General features: G+C 39.4%; 1 protein-coding gene across 1 annotated transcript in view; it reads left to right on the forward strand.

The window, feature by feature from the left end:
- Window positions 1-16,906, forward strand: part of DAPP1 (dual adaptor of phosphotyrosine and 3-phosphoinositides 1) — a 52,431-nt gene that overhangs the window by 23,523 nt on the left and 12,002 nt on the right. The window contains exon 4 of the mRNA XM_037151928.2: window positions 7,431-7,561. Within this exon, the coding sequence (XP_037007823.2) occupies window positions 7,431-7,561 (131 nt within the window). The remainder of the gene's footprint in view (window positions 1-7,430; window positions 7,562-16,906) is intronic.

Below are 16,906 nucleotides of genomic sequence, written 5' to 3' on the forward strand. Positions count from 1 at the left end.
CACCCCGGATCCTGCTCTAGCAGCCAAGAGGCTGCGCCACCTCCCCCAACACAGGTTTTCACGCTTAAGCGGATTACAGCCAGGAAGCACTTCTCCCAGAGGAGGAGAATGGGACCCTGGCTATGTCAGAATAGCTGGGGGTGAGGGTCCATCACTCCCTCTTGTTGCAGCTCCCAGAGTCCTTCCATGATGGCCTCTCAAGTGATCATGTCTGGCTTAGGTTGCCCCCCCTCTGAGGGGTCTTACCTGTCATTGACTATGCAACCGTGCATTGGGGGCTGGGGGATGAAGCAGAAGCAGCGTTTGCCACCAGAGACAAGCTTTGTCTCCTTAGTGGTTCCCATTCCAGAGGTTGCTCACTCAGCCTTAGCCATGGGGGGCAGTTACAATTCCTGAAACCAGTCAGAGCAGTTCCCAACAGACAACAATTCTCCTTGTGTTAAGTTCTAAATATTATTACAGCAAAAATTACCTTTCCAATTACCTTTTGTTTCTATTGCAATACTTATGTATGTAAAATTGTCATATATGATTCATGGTAGGAATCGCTGTGTTATGACTTTAATCACCTAACAGCATGCAAAACTATCGTATTAGTCAAGGGCGTTGTTTGTGCTTACCCTTTATAGTAATTGGTTCTTGGTTTTGAAGATCCTATCTGGTTCTTTCTCAAATGTCAAATTTCCACTTCTCTTTTTGTTTTGTTGTGGGGATTCCCAACCTCTTGATAACTTCTACAGTTGTCATTATTTTATTTTTTGACACCAGCCATTTACCCAGGTACTATTTTTAAATAATTAAGTTAAAATTATCTTTAATTTGAGAATTGGGTGACATTTCTGAAAATAATTGCTGACAAGTTGAAATTTTGCCAAACTATTACCAGGAATCACTTCTTTTAGTTTGTGTTTGCCAAAAATATGTATTTTCTCAGTTTGTAATGTGGTGTGTTTGAAAAAGGAAAAAGCAAGCCAGGAAGAGAGTGAAACCAACATTTGTGGAGTATTTACTAAGTTCTAGGCATTCCATTAGATGTTGTGACAAATATCAAATCATTCAATCTTCCAAACCACCCACAATAATGTGTGAAGTAGTGCCATTTTCAAATGAGGAAATCAAAATTCAGAAATTGTAAGTTATTGTATTTCCCCAAGTTTGCACAGCTGGTAAACATCAGAGCCGAGGTTGGAATGCAGACTAACCTACCTAGTTCTAAGTGTACACACATTCCATTCCCATTGCTCCCTCCTACACTGCTTTCAGTGACACTGGATTATGTCTAGTATTGCCACAGCACAGCATGGCTTTAAATGGGTTTGGATGGGAAGAATCTCTACCACAGCATATAATAGGATGTTTATAGGATATGGCTGGGCTGCAATACACATTTCAGTCCTATCCCTCTGTCTCTAAAGTCTATAATAATATTTTTTGGTTTGTGATGTAAATCCATTATTCTAAAGAGTGCAAATCAACTCGAACATCTATCTTTCTATTTATTGCCATTTGAGAAATTACACATATACTAGAGGAAATCTTAAAACATTAAAAGACTGAGTAGAAAACATCCCCCAAATACTTTGGCCCATCTCACTCCTGTCTCTCCAGAAAGGATATAAAACAACCTATAAGAAGGCAAAATAAAATTTAAACTTTGATGGAGAAAGATAAAGATGGGATGCAAGGATGAAATGACATCAGGAAAAAAGCATTTTAAATGAAAATTGTACATCTGTGGGAAACAGGACACCCATTTATTTACAAAGCACTCTAACATTTCTTCCCCTCAATGAGGCCTGTGTGTCTAACTAAGTTTACAGATGTTAGAATGGGCAGGGATCTCAGAGGGCATTTAATTTCTTCTGTACAAATGAAAAAACTGAGCCCTGGTGAGAAATGTTGAGGCAAAAACTCACATCCTTTTTTTTCCTGAAGCCTTCTCTTAAAGAATCCATTTCTTTGAATTTTGACTTAGACATATGCTCTCTTGTCCACATCAGATAAAGTACAACTCACACACCATAGACAGTATTCCTGGTGGTGACCGCACCAAGGCTGAGAACAATGCAGAGTATAATGAGGACACGTGAATTCCCAGTTCAGCTACATCTCTGTTGTTTACCAACCTGTGTTCTTCTGCAAGTTATGTAACCTCTCTGAACTTCAGTTTCATCATGTTATAAAATTGAGCTGATGACATAATAGTTCATACCTTAAAAGTTCATGACTTGCTGTGAAGATTGAATGAAATTACCCATGAAAAACATTTATGCATAGCATGGCATAAATACTCAGTCATCATTATTGTTATAATGAAGTCCTTTGGGGGTAATTCATTTCATATTATACACAAGAGCTATACATTCTTTGGTACGTAATGAAGAGTTAGTTTAGGGACAGCTGAATTTATATTTATCAAATGTTTATAATATTTTTCAAATCTTAAGTCCCTTCCTTTATAAATGAGTGTGGTTTAACTAGCACCATTTCATGATGAGTTAAAGTCCACTTACGCAGCAGGTTGCAAAGAAGAAAGGAGGGAAATCTTGAATATTTCTAAACCCACCCCCTGACTCCACCAGAAAGCCACTTCCCACTGGCAGGAAGAGACAGAGGAGCCCATCATGCATAAGCCAGTTGCAAAGCTTGTTTTCTGAGCCTGAGGTCAATAGTGAAACCTGAGTGATCTTATGTTAATATAATTCATCAAATAGACATTGAGCACCAACTATAAACTAGGTACTGTTAGCCACTGACAATTTGGTGATGAGTCAGATATCATCCTTGCCCTCAAACACCTGACAGTCCAGCTGGAGATCCTGATGATTAAAGCACTAGATTTAGTATGTAAAAGAAATATCCTAAAATTTTCCTTTCAGGGGTGATGTGTGCTCTTGCACTATACTATATGTCAGATATCACACTGATACCTGGAGCCTGAGACTGTTCCAACTCTTCTTCCTGCTGGAATACAAGATGAGTTCTTCCAATGCAGCCTCATAGTATTATATACAGAGTAGGTATCCTGTAAGTTACAGTTTAGTCAAAGCAAATTGAAATGCCTACCTCAGTCCCGCTCTCATCACCTCAAAAATGGACCTCCACTGAGCATTTCTGAAACCAAGCTTCAGTCAAAGGCAGGAAACAGCAGTCTCCTTCATGTAGCACAGAACTGATGTGAAGCTAGCAGCCAGATTTCCAAGACCTGTGGTTGCTAATTCTCCTCTCTCTTCTTCTTCCACCAGCCCTGCCTCCAGTTGACTTTTATCTCAATCTTCCAACCAAGTCCTGGAGTTAATCTGTTTGGGATATCATTAACCCTGAGTTCTTCTCCTATAGAACCAAGGCACTATCTCGAACCTTGAGTGGAAATTATAGTGAGTCTATAGTGGCTTAATCATATAAGTTTCTTTCGATTAAAAATCACAGAAACCAATCCTAACAAGCTGACTTAAAAAAAATTAGAAGAAGGACACAGGGAGAGAAACAGAATTTTTTGGAAGGATATTAGTATTTCCTCCAAGAATATAAGGACAAGCTGAACAACAATAAGGAACCAGCCCAGTGATTACGACAGCTCAGAAAGCTTTCAGAAAATTGAAATGCCTGCCTTGGTCCTGCTCTGATCACTTCAAAAATGTACCTCCACCGTGTGTTTCTGAAACCAGGTTTTATGTTAAAGGCAGGAAATAACAGTTTCTTTCATGTATGTATATACTTGAGAAACTGAAGTTAATGGACCTTCTTGCTACAGAAGTAACAAAACAGATCCCCAGAAGTGAGTCCAGTGAGTGCAGTCCAGATGAGGTGTTTACGGGAGAACCAGGGTCTGGGATCTACTTCTGTATTGGGATGTGATAGTCTCTTTAGAAGGGGAAATCATTGTAAGCCTAACAGCCATACTAAGAAGTCTGTATATTGGCCCAGCCTTGTGCAAAATGGTCAACTCAGGAGACCTGTCTTATAGGACACCAAATTTTTATCAGGGGAAGTTACCATTTTTTAAGTAGTGTATCATTTTCTTCATGCCATCATTCAATCTAGCCTCATTCATGGTTTTACTAGTTAAAATTAATTTATAGTCAATTCTACTTTCCTGGTTGACTCAATATCATTTCCTTCAGTTTAGCCTTTATTGGTTAAACTTGAGAAGAGGAATTCAACATAGAATTTGGGTCTCGCACTTGAAGTTGTCCAGTCTGTGCCCTGCGTCAAGATGGTTGTGGACCTTGGAGGCTGGTCCATCCCAGTCTCTTTTCTACCTTACACGTGAATTACTGTGACATTCATTCATTCATTCATTCATTCACTCACTCACTCACCAAGACTTCATTATGTCAGAAACTCTATCAAGAGGAGGGTATACAAAGATAAATTTGGAACCATACCTGCTCTGAGGAGCTCATAAGGTTTGAAAATGTGTCTGTTGTAAAGGCAATAGCTTTATAATACCAAGTGGTTACTGCACTGCAGTTTCCAGGAGCAACTCTAGCCCAGAGATCCTTACACAGCAGTGCAACTGCTCCTATAGCTATGCTCTTCCAAGGCTGATACTGTGGTGGGCAGGATAACAGCACTCCCCAAAGACACCCACATCTCTACCTGGATCTGTGAATAAGTTATGTTAAATGGTAAGAGGGAATTAAGCTTGCAGATTAATTAACCCTACTAATCAGCGGCCATTGAGATAGGGAGATGATTCTGAATTGTCCAGCATCCTTATAAGTGAAAGACAAAGGCAGAATAGGGACAACCAGAGACATGGCCACATGAGAAGACTTGGCCTGCTATTGTTGGCTTAGAAGGTAGAGAAATGTGGCCGCTAGTCAAGGAATGTGGGCAGCCTCTGGAAGCTGGAAAGGCAAAGGAATGGATTGTCCTCTAGATCTTCCAGAAGGAAGTCAGCTCTGTCAATTCTGTGATTCTAGATTAGTGAGACTCATTTCAGATTTCCAACCTCTAGAGTTGTAAGATAATAAACTTCAGTTATCTTAAGTCACCACACTTGTGGTGATTTGTTATAGCAGCAATAAGAAAATAGAATCAATGGGAATATGCCTGGGATATGTATGCCTGGTTACATGCAGAAAGAAGATGGACTAGATGCATTTTTCTAGAGCATCATTTAAAAAAAGAATTTTCATATGGAGCAGGATAAAAATTTAGCATCAACTCTGAAGATAAAGTACAAGATTTCACATTCCTCCTAACTTGTGAGCTGCTTTGACCCCTGTGCTCCAGTTCCCCGTACTCCACTGTCATACAGAGGTGTTTAAGAGGCACTGATATGTCTTACCTCTGCAGTCAGTGACTACCAGGCGACTGTCATTGTTATTCTTAGCAGAATGTTGCACATCGGTCCTTTTAATTTTAACATTCTAAAATTCATGTTCCCAAAGATGAGGACATTGGACTTTCTTTTAAGGTTTTAAAAACACTGTAAATCAAAGTATAAGAGCTAACATTTTTATAATCCTTTCACAATTACTACGTCTTTATTGGTGCTTAAAATAATCTTGTGAAGAAAGGGTTAATTATTCTCACTTGCCAGAGGAGGAAACAAATGCTAGAATGGTTGTACAAGGTCAACAGACACTGAGTGGCAGTGTTGGCTCTTTCCATGTCACCAGGGTGACTGACGGCAGGTGCATTGCTGGAGGGTTTGGTAGGCCAAACTCGTAGGGGCCAAACCCGTAGGGGCCAACCTGAAACCCATCAGGTATCAGTCATGTTATAACTGTGTTCAAACAGCCCAGAGCCTGCACAACAACGGCTGCTCTTCATTTAGGTGTCGTTGCTTTCATTATGACTGTCAAACTGTAACCAGACCCAAGTCCTGGTATGACTAGCTCTGTTCTGATGAAAGGATCACATTGACAAAAGAGGCACAGAGTGTGCGAGAGCAGGGCTGGGACTTCTGATTAACTGCAAAAGGCCATTTTCATTGTGATCCCCATGCTACCACGATGAACTTGATGCAAAAAGAGGAGGAGACATGAGTCTCCCGTTCTTCACTGGAGCCAGAATTAGAAACGATCCTTTGGCCTTTCCCATTGCTCCTTCTCATTCTCAGCAGTGCATTGTCTGGGTCCACATCTTAGAAGCCCCAGTTGTGTTTGTGTAGTGAGTGCATTTGTGTGTATTCAAGCACCACAGAAATGTTTAATTTTGTTTGCAGGTTTATCATTATTAATAAGGGTTTTATAACTACACAGGAGGTATTTCATCATGGCCTTTCTCTTACTCCACTTTAAGGTCTCTACTTTCAATAATACCTCAAATCATCTTTTCAAAGGAGTCTTTCAGACCATCATATAAATATTATCCTTGCCCAACACTATGCTTTTTGGTCTCTATTCCTTTACCTTGCTCTATTAGTTTGTACAAAAACAGTTTTCTCACATGGTATATTACTTTTTTCATATTTTTTCTGTCTCCCCTGAGAGAAAGCAGATGCTATATCTCCTTTGTTTGCTGTTGTATGTAGACAAGTGCCTGGCACATAGTAGAGCTCAGCAAACATTTGTGAATGAATTGCTGAATTCTTTAATCTCCCTCAGTGTCTAGTGTAATCCTGCCATATGAGAGACCCCAGTAAAATAAAAAGGAAGCCCTACCTAAGGGAAAAAAACTCTAAATTTACTTATCTGTAGTCAAAGTTTCTAGTTTCCGATTGACTGGTTGGGGGAAGGGAAGGGTCAGAAGGGAGAACCTTTGGACTTCTGGGCGGAAGTACAGAGTCAGAACCGTTCTCAGCCTCTGAATGATGTAAACAATCCCCCCAAACCTGGTCCCTCCTTCAGATAGAAATGAGGATTCACGGTGCGTTTTCTTAAGGCACACAGAGGCTTTGGTTAGCCTAAGTGGTAGGAGATAGTAGAGAGAAGCTGTGAGTCCAATTTTTTGAGATCCACTGACTTGGTACAAGTTTGTTCTGAAACTAGGAAGAAGTAAGAGCAGTGAAATAAATCCTCCTATATCCCAGTGCATGTGTTGAGTTTGTTTTTATGGGTTTTGCAAAGTCTACTTGGAAGATTTTCAGTCATTACTTAAGGTATAGATCAATGTCGCCTCTTCTAGAGGGACCGGTTCTTCAGGGCCTCTGGGAGCCACCAGTGTGCTCTGTTCATGTGGCTGACATTGGTCTCTTACCCTGTTCATTTCAATGACTATCTGTTAAGTAATAGCCATTGATAGTCCTCTCTGAGCACTAGGAGGCCAGAAATAATCTCGCAATGCTTCATATCTCCAGTGAGCTGCTTGAGTGCTCGGTACATAGCTGATACTTGAAAAATGTTGAGAAAATAGACAAGTGAATGAATGAAGAACCAAGGGACTATAGTCCAAACACAATTATCCAGTTGTTAACATTTGCACCTTCTTTCTGGGGAAATTATTTGATTATGGTTTCTCTCTTTTCCTTCATTCAGGCACTCTGATTGTTCTGAAACACCCCTACCCAAGAGAAGTGGAAGAACCTTCCATTTATGAGTCCGTCCGGGTTCACACAGCAATGCAGACGGGAAGAACAGAAAACGACCTGGTGCCCACTGCACCTTCTGTAAGTGGCCATGAATCCAAGCCAGCTCTCTCACTGTCTAAGAGCAAAAGTGCAACAGAATAATATAATTTTCAAAGTATGTTTGTTTACATAAAAATTCTAACTTGGGATATGAAACCCGGAAAGGAACATAAGGTTTGGAGCCTATGACTCAGCTCATCCGGTTCAGCATAAATCATGTTTTTTAAAAAAAATATTCAATGCAATTAGTGAGGAGATCTTACACACTTAGAAAATGACACAAATTTCTATCCTTACTTAGCCAAACTAGTTCATACTAGAATGGATGAGAGCTGTTTAAGTTCACATAGTTAGCTGAACTAACTATTATTCTTCAACAGATTTCTAAAATGAAGAAAAAATATGTTCTTTTACCTTTGAAGTGTAATGGAAGAAAAATATTTTTGAGAAATATTTTACTGTAAACCCTTGGGATGTTATTTTCCTAGCCTTTTTTTCCCTGTATTGAATGAAGGGCACAGACAGAAAACATGTGCACATCTCCGCAACACGTGCCATTGCACAGGTGCTGTGTGCCCAGGTCGCTCATTGTTATTTTGAGAGTCCGCTTCTTTCTGTTCTGTGAGCTGTGAGCTGCAGAGAGTCTTCGCTACTCCTCTGCCCTGCATTATGCTCAGAGCTCACCTATTCTTTTTCTCTTTGTTTGCTGAACATTCCTGGTATAAAACATCTGGATTTGTGTAGTTGACAAAGAAGACAACACTGTGATGAAATATCAAGAACTAATTCTAGACAGTAACCATCACACTTGAAAAATGATCACCTGGAGATAGTTATATTAAAACATTAAATTATACTAAAATATGTGTGACCTTTCTGTCGCAGCAGTACTTTTTGTACTCTGCCACCAGAGACATCTTTCTTAAAACATAGATTCACTGCATGACCTTCCTACTTAACACCCATGGTCCTCTCATCACCCTGAACCCTGCTTACCCCTCTGGCCTCGCCACATGCTATTCTCACACTCATGCTGTGGAACATGCCCCCCTTAGCAACATTCATTTCTGGTTGTGCTCCTCCTCCCCATCCAACATCTGAAGTGCCACCAACACCACACTGCCCTCTCATTTTTCAAGTCTTCCATCAGAGATCAGTATCTTTCAGGAAGAGACTTCCTAGCTCCTGCTGGTTTCCTGTAAAATGCCTCTCTTCTGTGCTCCAAAGCACCCTCTGTTGCCTTTATTCTGAACTCATCATACTGGAAGCTAATTACCTGCACATGTGCCTGCCCTTCTCAGCAGCCTGACACTTCTGAGGAAAGGAATCATAGCTCATCTTTGTAGCTTTATAGCCTAGCCAGGTTCATAACATATATTACCTTCCTGTCACTTCTTGCAAATACTCAAAAATTAAAATATTGGACATTGGTTGAGAAAGATATTTTAGCTTTGTTAGAGTTGGAAGAAGCATCAGATCTCACAACTGAAGAAATTTAGGGAAACAGAAATTGTCACCAGACCAAGAACCAATCAAGACCTACCTCCTAATCTTTGTTTTCCAGTTGATGCACTCATTCCTAATTTTTCTCTCTTCTTTATCCATCCTTACGCCACCACCAATCACTTCAACATGTCTTTCATTTGTACCCTCAGTTTAACTTCACTATCTCCTCTTTTACCCTTTTCCTAAAGATCTCCATTTAAAATCAATCATATCATACCCTGCTGTGTATGTGTGTGTGTCCTTTATCAACACTAAAATGCAAGGGGGAAGAGTTGGTATGAGCATGAGATGCAGTATACTTAGGTAAAACTAGACCACTCTAGCCCTGACTGGTGTGGCTCAGTGGATTGGGTTCTGGCCTGTGAACCAAAAGGTTTGATATCCAGTCAGGGCACATGCCTGGGTTCTGGGCCAGGTCCCTAGTAGGGGGTCCTTTAGAGTCAACTGATTGATGTATCTCTCACATATCAATTTATCTCTCACACATCGATATTTCTTCCTTCCTCCCTTCCTCTCTCTCTAAAAATAAATAAATAAAGTCTTAAAAAATATGTTAAAAAAAATAAAGAAGTGGACCGCTATAGACCAAATCCTGGAAGCCTTATTATTAAATATCTTTGCTCACTCCACGTATCAGATGATTTACCTGCCCAAATATCTAAATATGATCACACATAAAAGGTTCTGTATAATGGAGCCTTCTAAACAGTTGTGAGTGAATGGTTGAGAATGACTGCATTCACACTATCTAATAAAAGTCCATGAAGTTTGCTGTGCACTAATATAGACAGAAAACTATAAAGGGTCCCTAAGGGAAGTGAAATGTCTCTTATTATTCCTCCCTAAGAAACAATTGATCACTAAACCAGCCAACTGGGGAAACAGCTCTAATCACATCAGATGCCCTTGTCCCTTACTGAACATAAGCGTCCTCAGCCTTCGTTGTTACCCTAAAGGCCAACATGATGCTGTACCTCCATCTTCGATGAGACAGCTCTGAGGCTTTCCAGACTTCTCTTTTTTTTCCTAAGGATGCCAGTCTTGTACAAGCTCTGGCATTGGAGGAAGAAAATTAAGTTCTATTTACAGAAAAAGGAACTTGCTTAAAGTGAAAATGAAAACAGATGTCCTATTGCCCAGAAATGTAAATGCTTATGTAACACTCTTTAATAACCTTTGGCAACTGCATTTGGAGAAATTACTCTTTATATATTTTATAAACAACATAAGATTTGGTTCCTGAGACAGGATGAAATTGAACTAATTTAGTTATTTAAATTTTTTAAATTGAATTTATTGGGGGAAATATTGTTAATAAATATGGATTTCGATGTACAATTCTATTACACATCATCTGTGTATTGCACTGTGTTCACCATCCAAAGTCAAGTGTCCTTCTCTCACCACTTATTCTTCCTTTACACTCTTCCACCTTCCTTGACACATCCCCTTCCCTCTAACAATCACCATGCTGTTGTCTATGAGGTTTTTTTCTTTGCTTAATCCCTTCACCTTTTTCACCCAGCCCTAAAACCTTTCCCTTTTGACAGCTGTCAGTCTGTTCAATATCTATGAGTCTGTTTCTGTTTTGTTAGTTCATTAGATTCCACAAATAAGTGAAATCACATGGCATTTATCTTTCTCTGACTGGCTGAGTTTACTTAGCATAATGCTCTCCAGATCCATCCATGCTGTCACAAAAGATAAGATTTTCGTTTTTTTTTATGGCCAAGTAGTATTCCATTGTGTAAATGTACCACAGCTTTTTAATCCACTCATCCACAGATGGACACTTAGGCTGCTTCCAAATCTTGGCTATTGTAAATAATGCTGTGAACATAGGGGTTCATATATTCTTTCAAATTAGTTCTTTTGGTTATTATGAATATATTCTCAGAAATGGAATTGCTGCATCATAATGCAGTTCCATTTTTAATTTTTTGAGGTAATTCCACACTGTTTTCCACAGTGGCTGCATTCCCACCAGCAGTGCAAGAGAGTTCCCTTTCTTTACATTTTGCTAACACTTGTTTGTTGATTTATCGATGATAGCCATTATAACAGGTGTGAAGTGATATCTCATTGCAGTTTAAATTTGCATCTCTATAATGGCTAGTGATGTTGAACATCTTTTCTTTCATATGTCTGTTGGTCATCTGTATGTTCTCTTCAGAGAAGTGTATTCAGGTCCTTTGCCATTTTTAAATTGGCTTGTTTGTTTTTCTGGTGTTGAGTTATACAAGTTCTTTATAAATTTCTAATATTAACCCCTTATCAAATGTATCATTGGCAAGTATGTTCTCCCATTCAGTGGGTTCTCTTTTCATTTTGTTGATGGTTTCCTTTGCTCTGCAAAAACTTGTTAATTTGTTTATTTTTTTTCTTTTGTTTCCCTTGCCTGGGGAGATGTATAACACACATAAAAAATGCTACAAGAAATACCTGAGATTTCACCTCTTATGATTTATTCTAGAATTTTTATGGTTTTTGAGTCTAACATTTAAGTCTTTAATTCATTTTGAGTTTATTCGTGTGTATGGTATAAAAACGTGGTCTACTTTCCCTTTTTTCACATATTTGTGCAACTTTCCCAACACCATTTATTAATAGACTATCTTCACCCCATTGTATGTTCTAATCTCCTTTGTCAAATATTAACTGACCATAAAGGCATAAGTTCATTTCTAAACTCTCTATTCTCTTCCATCGATCTATATGTCTATTTTTATGCCAGTTCCATGCTGGTTTGATTACTATGGCCTTGTGGTATAGTTTGATATCAGCTAGTGTGATTCTTCCAACTTTGTTCTTCTTTCTTAAGATTACTGTGATTATTTGGTGTCTTTTGTAGTTCCATATAAAATTTTGGAACATTTGTTCTAGTTCTGTGAAATATGCCAGTGGTATCTTGGTAGGGGTTGTGTTGAATCTATAGATTAGTTTGGATACTGTGGACATTTTGATGATGTTAATTCTTCCTATCCATGAAGACAGTATATGCGTCCACTTACTTGTATCTTTTTCCATTTCTTTTCAGTATCTGAGTGTAGATCCTTTACATCTTTGGTTAAATTTAATTCTTGGTATTTTATTTTTTGAAGCAATTTTGATTATCTATTTTTAATTTTCTTCTCTGCTAGTTCATTATTGGTGCATAAAAATGCAACTGAATTCTGGTTATTTATTTTGTATCCTATTTATGCTGTGAGTTCACTTCCAAATTGTAGTAGGTATTGTCTTTTTCTTCCTTTTTAATGTTATTACTGCCTTTAATTTCAATGAAATGTTGAAGTGTGTAGTACCCTATTCTTAAAAATGATACTGCTTCTGTCTGCATTAGTGATTTAACTCATAGTTCTGTGAACTTTTGTTCTTCGTCTCCAGTAGAGTAAACTCCTCGAGTATTTCCTTCAAAGGACGGTCTTCTGGAACTAAATTTCCTCAGCTTCTGTATGTCTGGAAAAGTCTTTATTTCTTCTTTACATCTAAAAATTAATTTTGCTGGATATAATTATTCCTATCACATAATTTTTGTTTTTCAGAAGTTTCACTATTTGATTCCACTTTCTCCTAGCTCGTAGGGTTTCTGCTGAGAAATCCAATGATAATCTAATGGGATTTCTTTTATCAGTTACTATGTTCTTTTCCCTGGCTGCCTTGAGAATTCTTTCTTCCTTGTTAATTTTTGACAGTTTTGATACAGTGTGCCTTGGCAAACACCTTTTTTGGGTAGAGATAATTAGGTGCTCTGTTTGCTCTTTGGACTTGAGGATCTAGCTCTTCCTGTAGGTTTGGGATGTTCTTTTCAACTATTTGTTTGAATAGAATCTCTTTCCTTCTCCCTCTCTTCTTCTTCTGGTATGCCTATTATTCTTATATTACTCCTTCTTACAGAGTCAGCTAGTTCTCGTAGAAGTTTTTCATTGTTTTATGTTTAAGTCTCTTTCTTCTTTCATTGTGTCACTTCTAGATTTCTATCTTTGATATCACTAATTCTTTCTTCCATTTGGTCAGCTCTGTTCCCTGTACTTGGTAGTTCATTATCTCTCTTATTGAGTTCTTCATCTCCAGAATTGCTATTTGGTTTTTTTTTTTTTAAGTTTCAGTCTTTTTGGTAAAGTACTTGTTTTGTTCATTGAAATTATTTCTGAGTTTATTAAACTGACTACCTGTGTTTTCTTGTAACTCATTGAGTTCTTTTCAGAATTGCAGTCTTGAATTCTCTGTCATTTAAATCACATATCCCCATTTCTTTACTTATTTTCTGGAGATTTTTTTCATTTTCTTTCTGAGATGCCTTGTTACCTTGATGGATTATTTTTCTGTTTAGGCACATATGTGTGAGTGGCACTTCTCTAGTAGATTGATAAGAAGTCTTTCTATGGTTTTCCAATAGGTGGAGCTGTGGGCCGGAAGATGTCCTGTGTTACCTGGGAAAGTGGGCATCCCCTCCGTGTTCAGGTCACCTCAGTCTCTGGGCATCAACCTCCCAGGGGAAACGTGGTGGACAATGGGCTTCCAAACCCGTAAAATCATAGTGCTGAGCCCTGCAGCCAGATGCTGCCACAGTGCAGCCTCAATGGGTGGGGGTGGGGTGAGCTGGGGGAGGCTGACCAGTGTCTCTGTTACTTTGTTCTCTCAGTAATGGTGACTGACAGACCTCAGCAACCTCCTTTCCTTATCTCCCCCAACCCTGGGATTAGTCACAGAGTGTGCCTGTGGCTCAGAGAACAAATGTTTCTGTTTTACCAGTTTTCAGGATTGTAGATAATGGGCTCTGCAACCCAGCATTCACTGCTACAGCTGCTTCTGGGGCCTGCTGCTAGCTCTGGGAAGGGAAGGGAAGGCAGCCGGGCTCTGTGACTTTGTTCTGTGTCTGGAATGCTGATTTCCAGACAACTGTGGCCACATCTCTGTGCTTCCTTCCTGCACAGGTCACTGGGCTCAGCAGCAGCATACTGATTACTCCTGCAGGAATGCTCTTTGTATTCCTCTGTTTATCTGATCTTAGCGAGTGCCAGCGGCCAACTGATTCCTCCCTTCTCTGGGCTGAGCCCTGCAGTAAGCTCTAGGCTGTGAGCTCCAGGCTGCACATCTCCAGTATCATCTCAGCTCTTCTCCCTTCCCACCTCCCTGCTTCACTCCCACTTGCTCACCTTCAGATGTGTCAGATGTGTGTTGAGCAGGGAATCATCTTTTGAATTATAGCTGTTCAAATGGTTGAAACTTCAAGGGGAGAGAGCAAGGGGACCTCTCACGCTGTCATTCCTCCGACATCCTCTAAACTTTTGTTTAAGTGCCTACAATACACCCAGTTTTAAGCCCTGGTGATTTGGCAAAGTACATTAGACAAAGGGCTCTCCCCTCACTGAGCCCACATTTCAGGGGAGGGATCACAGGCACTAACCAATGTAACAATATAAAACCAATAGTAATACATCATAAAAAAGGGAAAGCAGGATGAAGGGAGAAGAGAGATGCAGGGGAGGCTTCTTTGAGGAGGGGACATATGAACAGAGGCTTTTCTGAAGGAAAGGGAAGACTCATGACAACAAGTGAGAGAGTTGCAGGTGGAGAGAACAGCACAAAAGCCCTATGGTGGGAACCACATTGGGATGTTTTAAAGTTTAGCAGGAAGATGAGAACGACGGGTGTGGAGCGAGCTGCAGGGAAGGTGGCAGGAGATGAACTTGTTGAGGTAGTGAGGGGTCAGATTATGAAAGGCAGTGGCACTCTCAAGAGGAAGTTCTGTTCAGGTAAGTGTTTGGAGATTTTTTTAGAATGTTTTAGTTGTCACCGTGCTTTGGGGCACTACTAGCATTAGCGAGTGTCAAGAACTGTGAGGAATCCAAGACTACCCTACCTGCAAGCTAACAAATTAGCCTGCCGCAGCTTCGCGTGCTGGTGCACGGCGCCACGCTTCTGGTTGTCTGCCCGTTCCTCCGGAGGAAGACACCTTCTATCTTCGAGGGCTGTTTGCTATAAAAATATGCTTTAAAATTTGGTCTAGGAAAAACAGCTGTTACTGCCTTGCTCATAAGATGTACAGAAACAGGAGAGGCCCCTGGAGAACTGTTTCCCCGTGATGAGCAGCGGTCGTGGAGGCCACACACGCTTCCACGCGTAGGGAAGACGCGTCTGCCCACAACGCCAGTGCTTCCTCTTTACGCAACACAAAAAAGTCATTCAGGACCGTATAGCGTTTATTTTTGTCCTAAGCACTCATGAGAAACTTTAATATTTTTGAGTAACATAATTTGTTTTTAAGTTTGGGGGGAAAGGGACATTATTATTACTAAGTGCAAAATGGAGCGGGGGCAAAGGTAGAGGCAAGGAGACCAGGGGGAGACTATGAACAGCAGACCGGGTAAAAGGTGGTGGTCGTTGAAACCGGGGAGAGGGGATAAGAATGGGTACTAAGAACAGGAGGAAGGGATCACGGGTCAGTTTTAGAATGTGTGTTGAATGTAGCAGAGACAAGACTTACTGTTGGGTTGAATGCACTCTGTGAAAGAAGGAGCAACAGGGTCAACGCTTCACTTACCGAGATGGCCAAGGCTTCAGGAGGAATGGGTTTGGGGGTACGGGAACGAGGAGCTCTGTTTTGAACCTGGGAAACGTGAGATACAAATTAGTTGTGTTGATAGAGGTTACGTGAGATAATATATTTTAAGTACCTGACACAGAGTAAGTCCTATCTAAAATTAGCTTCTTTAGCTTTCCTTTTGTGGTATTTGACATTTTTAACAACTTCCTTCTAAAATTTTATCTCCTTTTGCTTCTGTGACATTTTCCTCTCTTCTGTTGTCTCTTTAACACAGTTTATACTTCCTTTTCATGGACACTCCCCTCGTATGTTTGCCATTTTTTAGGATGCTGTCATTGAATCTCTCTCAGTTAACACTTCAGTGTCTATCTTTCTGGCCTTTCTCTTGAATAAAGATGATATATTATATATATATATATGTATATATATATATATATATATATCATGCCTATTATATATAATGAGCTCTTTTTTAAATACACTTTATTTATTTTTTAAAGATTTTATTTATTTATCTTTAGAGGGGAAGGGAAGGAGAGAGGGAGAGAAACATCAATGTAAGGTTGCCATTCATGCATCCCCTGCTGGGAAGTGGCCTGCAGGGAACTGGCCTGCAACCCAGGCATGTGCCCTGACTGGGAATCAAACCTCAATTGTCTGGTTCGCAGGCCCGCGCTCAATCCACTGAGCTACACCAGCCAGGGCTATAATGAGCTCTTTATCGTAAATAAAGTTACAATGTGCTTGTGAATATCTTCCATATCACTACATAGTTTTCTAAAATGTCATTAAAACAAATTCCTAAATATTCTGATATTTAGATATACCATAATTTATTAAGTTAATCCTCTATTATGTTTTGTATTCTATTTTTGGTGGTTGTTCAAAGTTTGTTAAAATATACAAGCTATTTATTGTTTTAAATAATTTCAAACTGACAAGGAAAAATTGCAAGAATAGTACAAAGATTACACCATACACAAGAATAAACTCCAATGGATTGAAGATTTAAATATTTGACTTGAAACCATAAAAATCCTAGAAGAAAATATAGGCAGTAAAACCTCAGACATTTCTCATAGCAATATTTTTTCTGATATATTGTCTCAAGCAAAGGAAACAAAAGAAAAAAACAAATGAATGGGACTACATGCTGAAAACTTTTTGTACAGCAAAGGCAACCATCAACAAAATGAAAAAGAAATCCCACTGAATGAAAGAACATTCACCTGTGGTATATCTGATGGAGTTAATATTCAAAATTTATAAAGAACTCAATACCAAAAAAACAAATAAGCCAATTAAAAATGGGCATAGGCCTTGACTGTTGT

The sequence above is a fragment of the Artibeus jamaicensis genome, unplaced genomic scaffold, assembly GCF_021234435.1.
Source record: "Artibeus jamaicensis isolate MK-2021 breed Jamaican fruit bat unplaced genomic scaffold, CSHL_Jam_final contig_452, whole genome shotgun sequence".
NCBI lineage: Eukaryota > Metazoa > Chordata > Mammalia > Chiroptera > Phyllostomidae > Artibeus > Artibeus jamaicensis.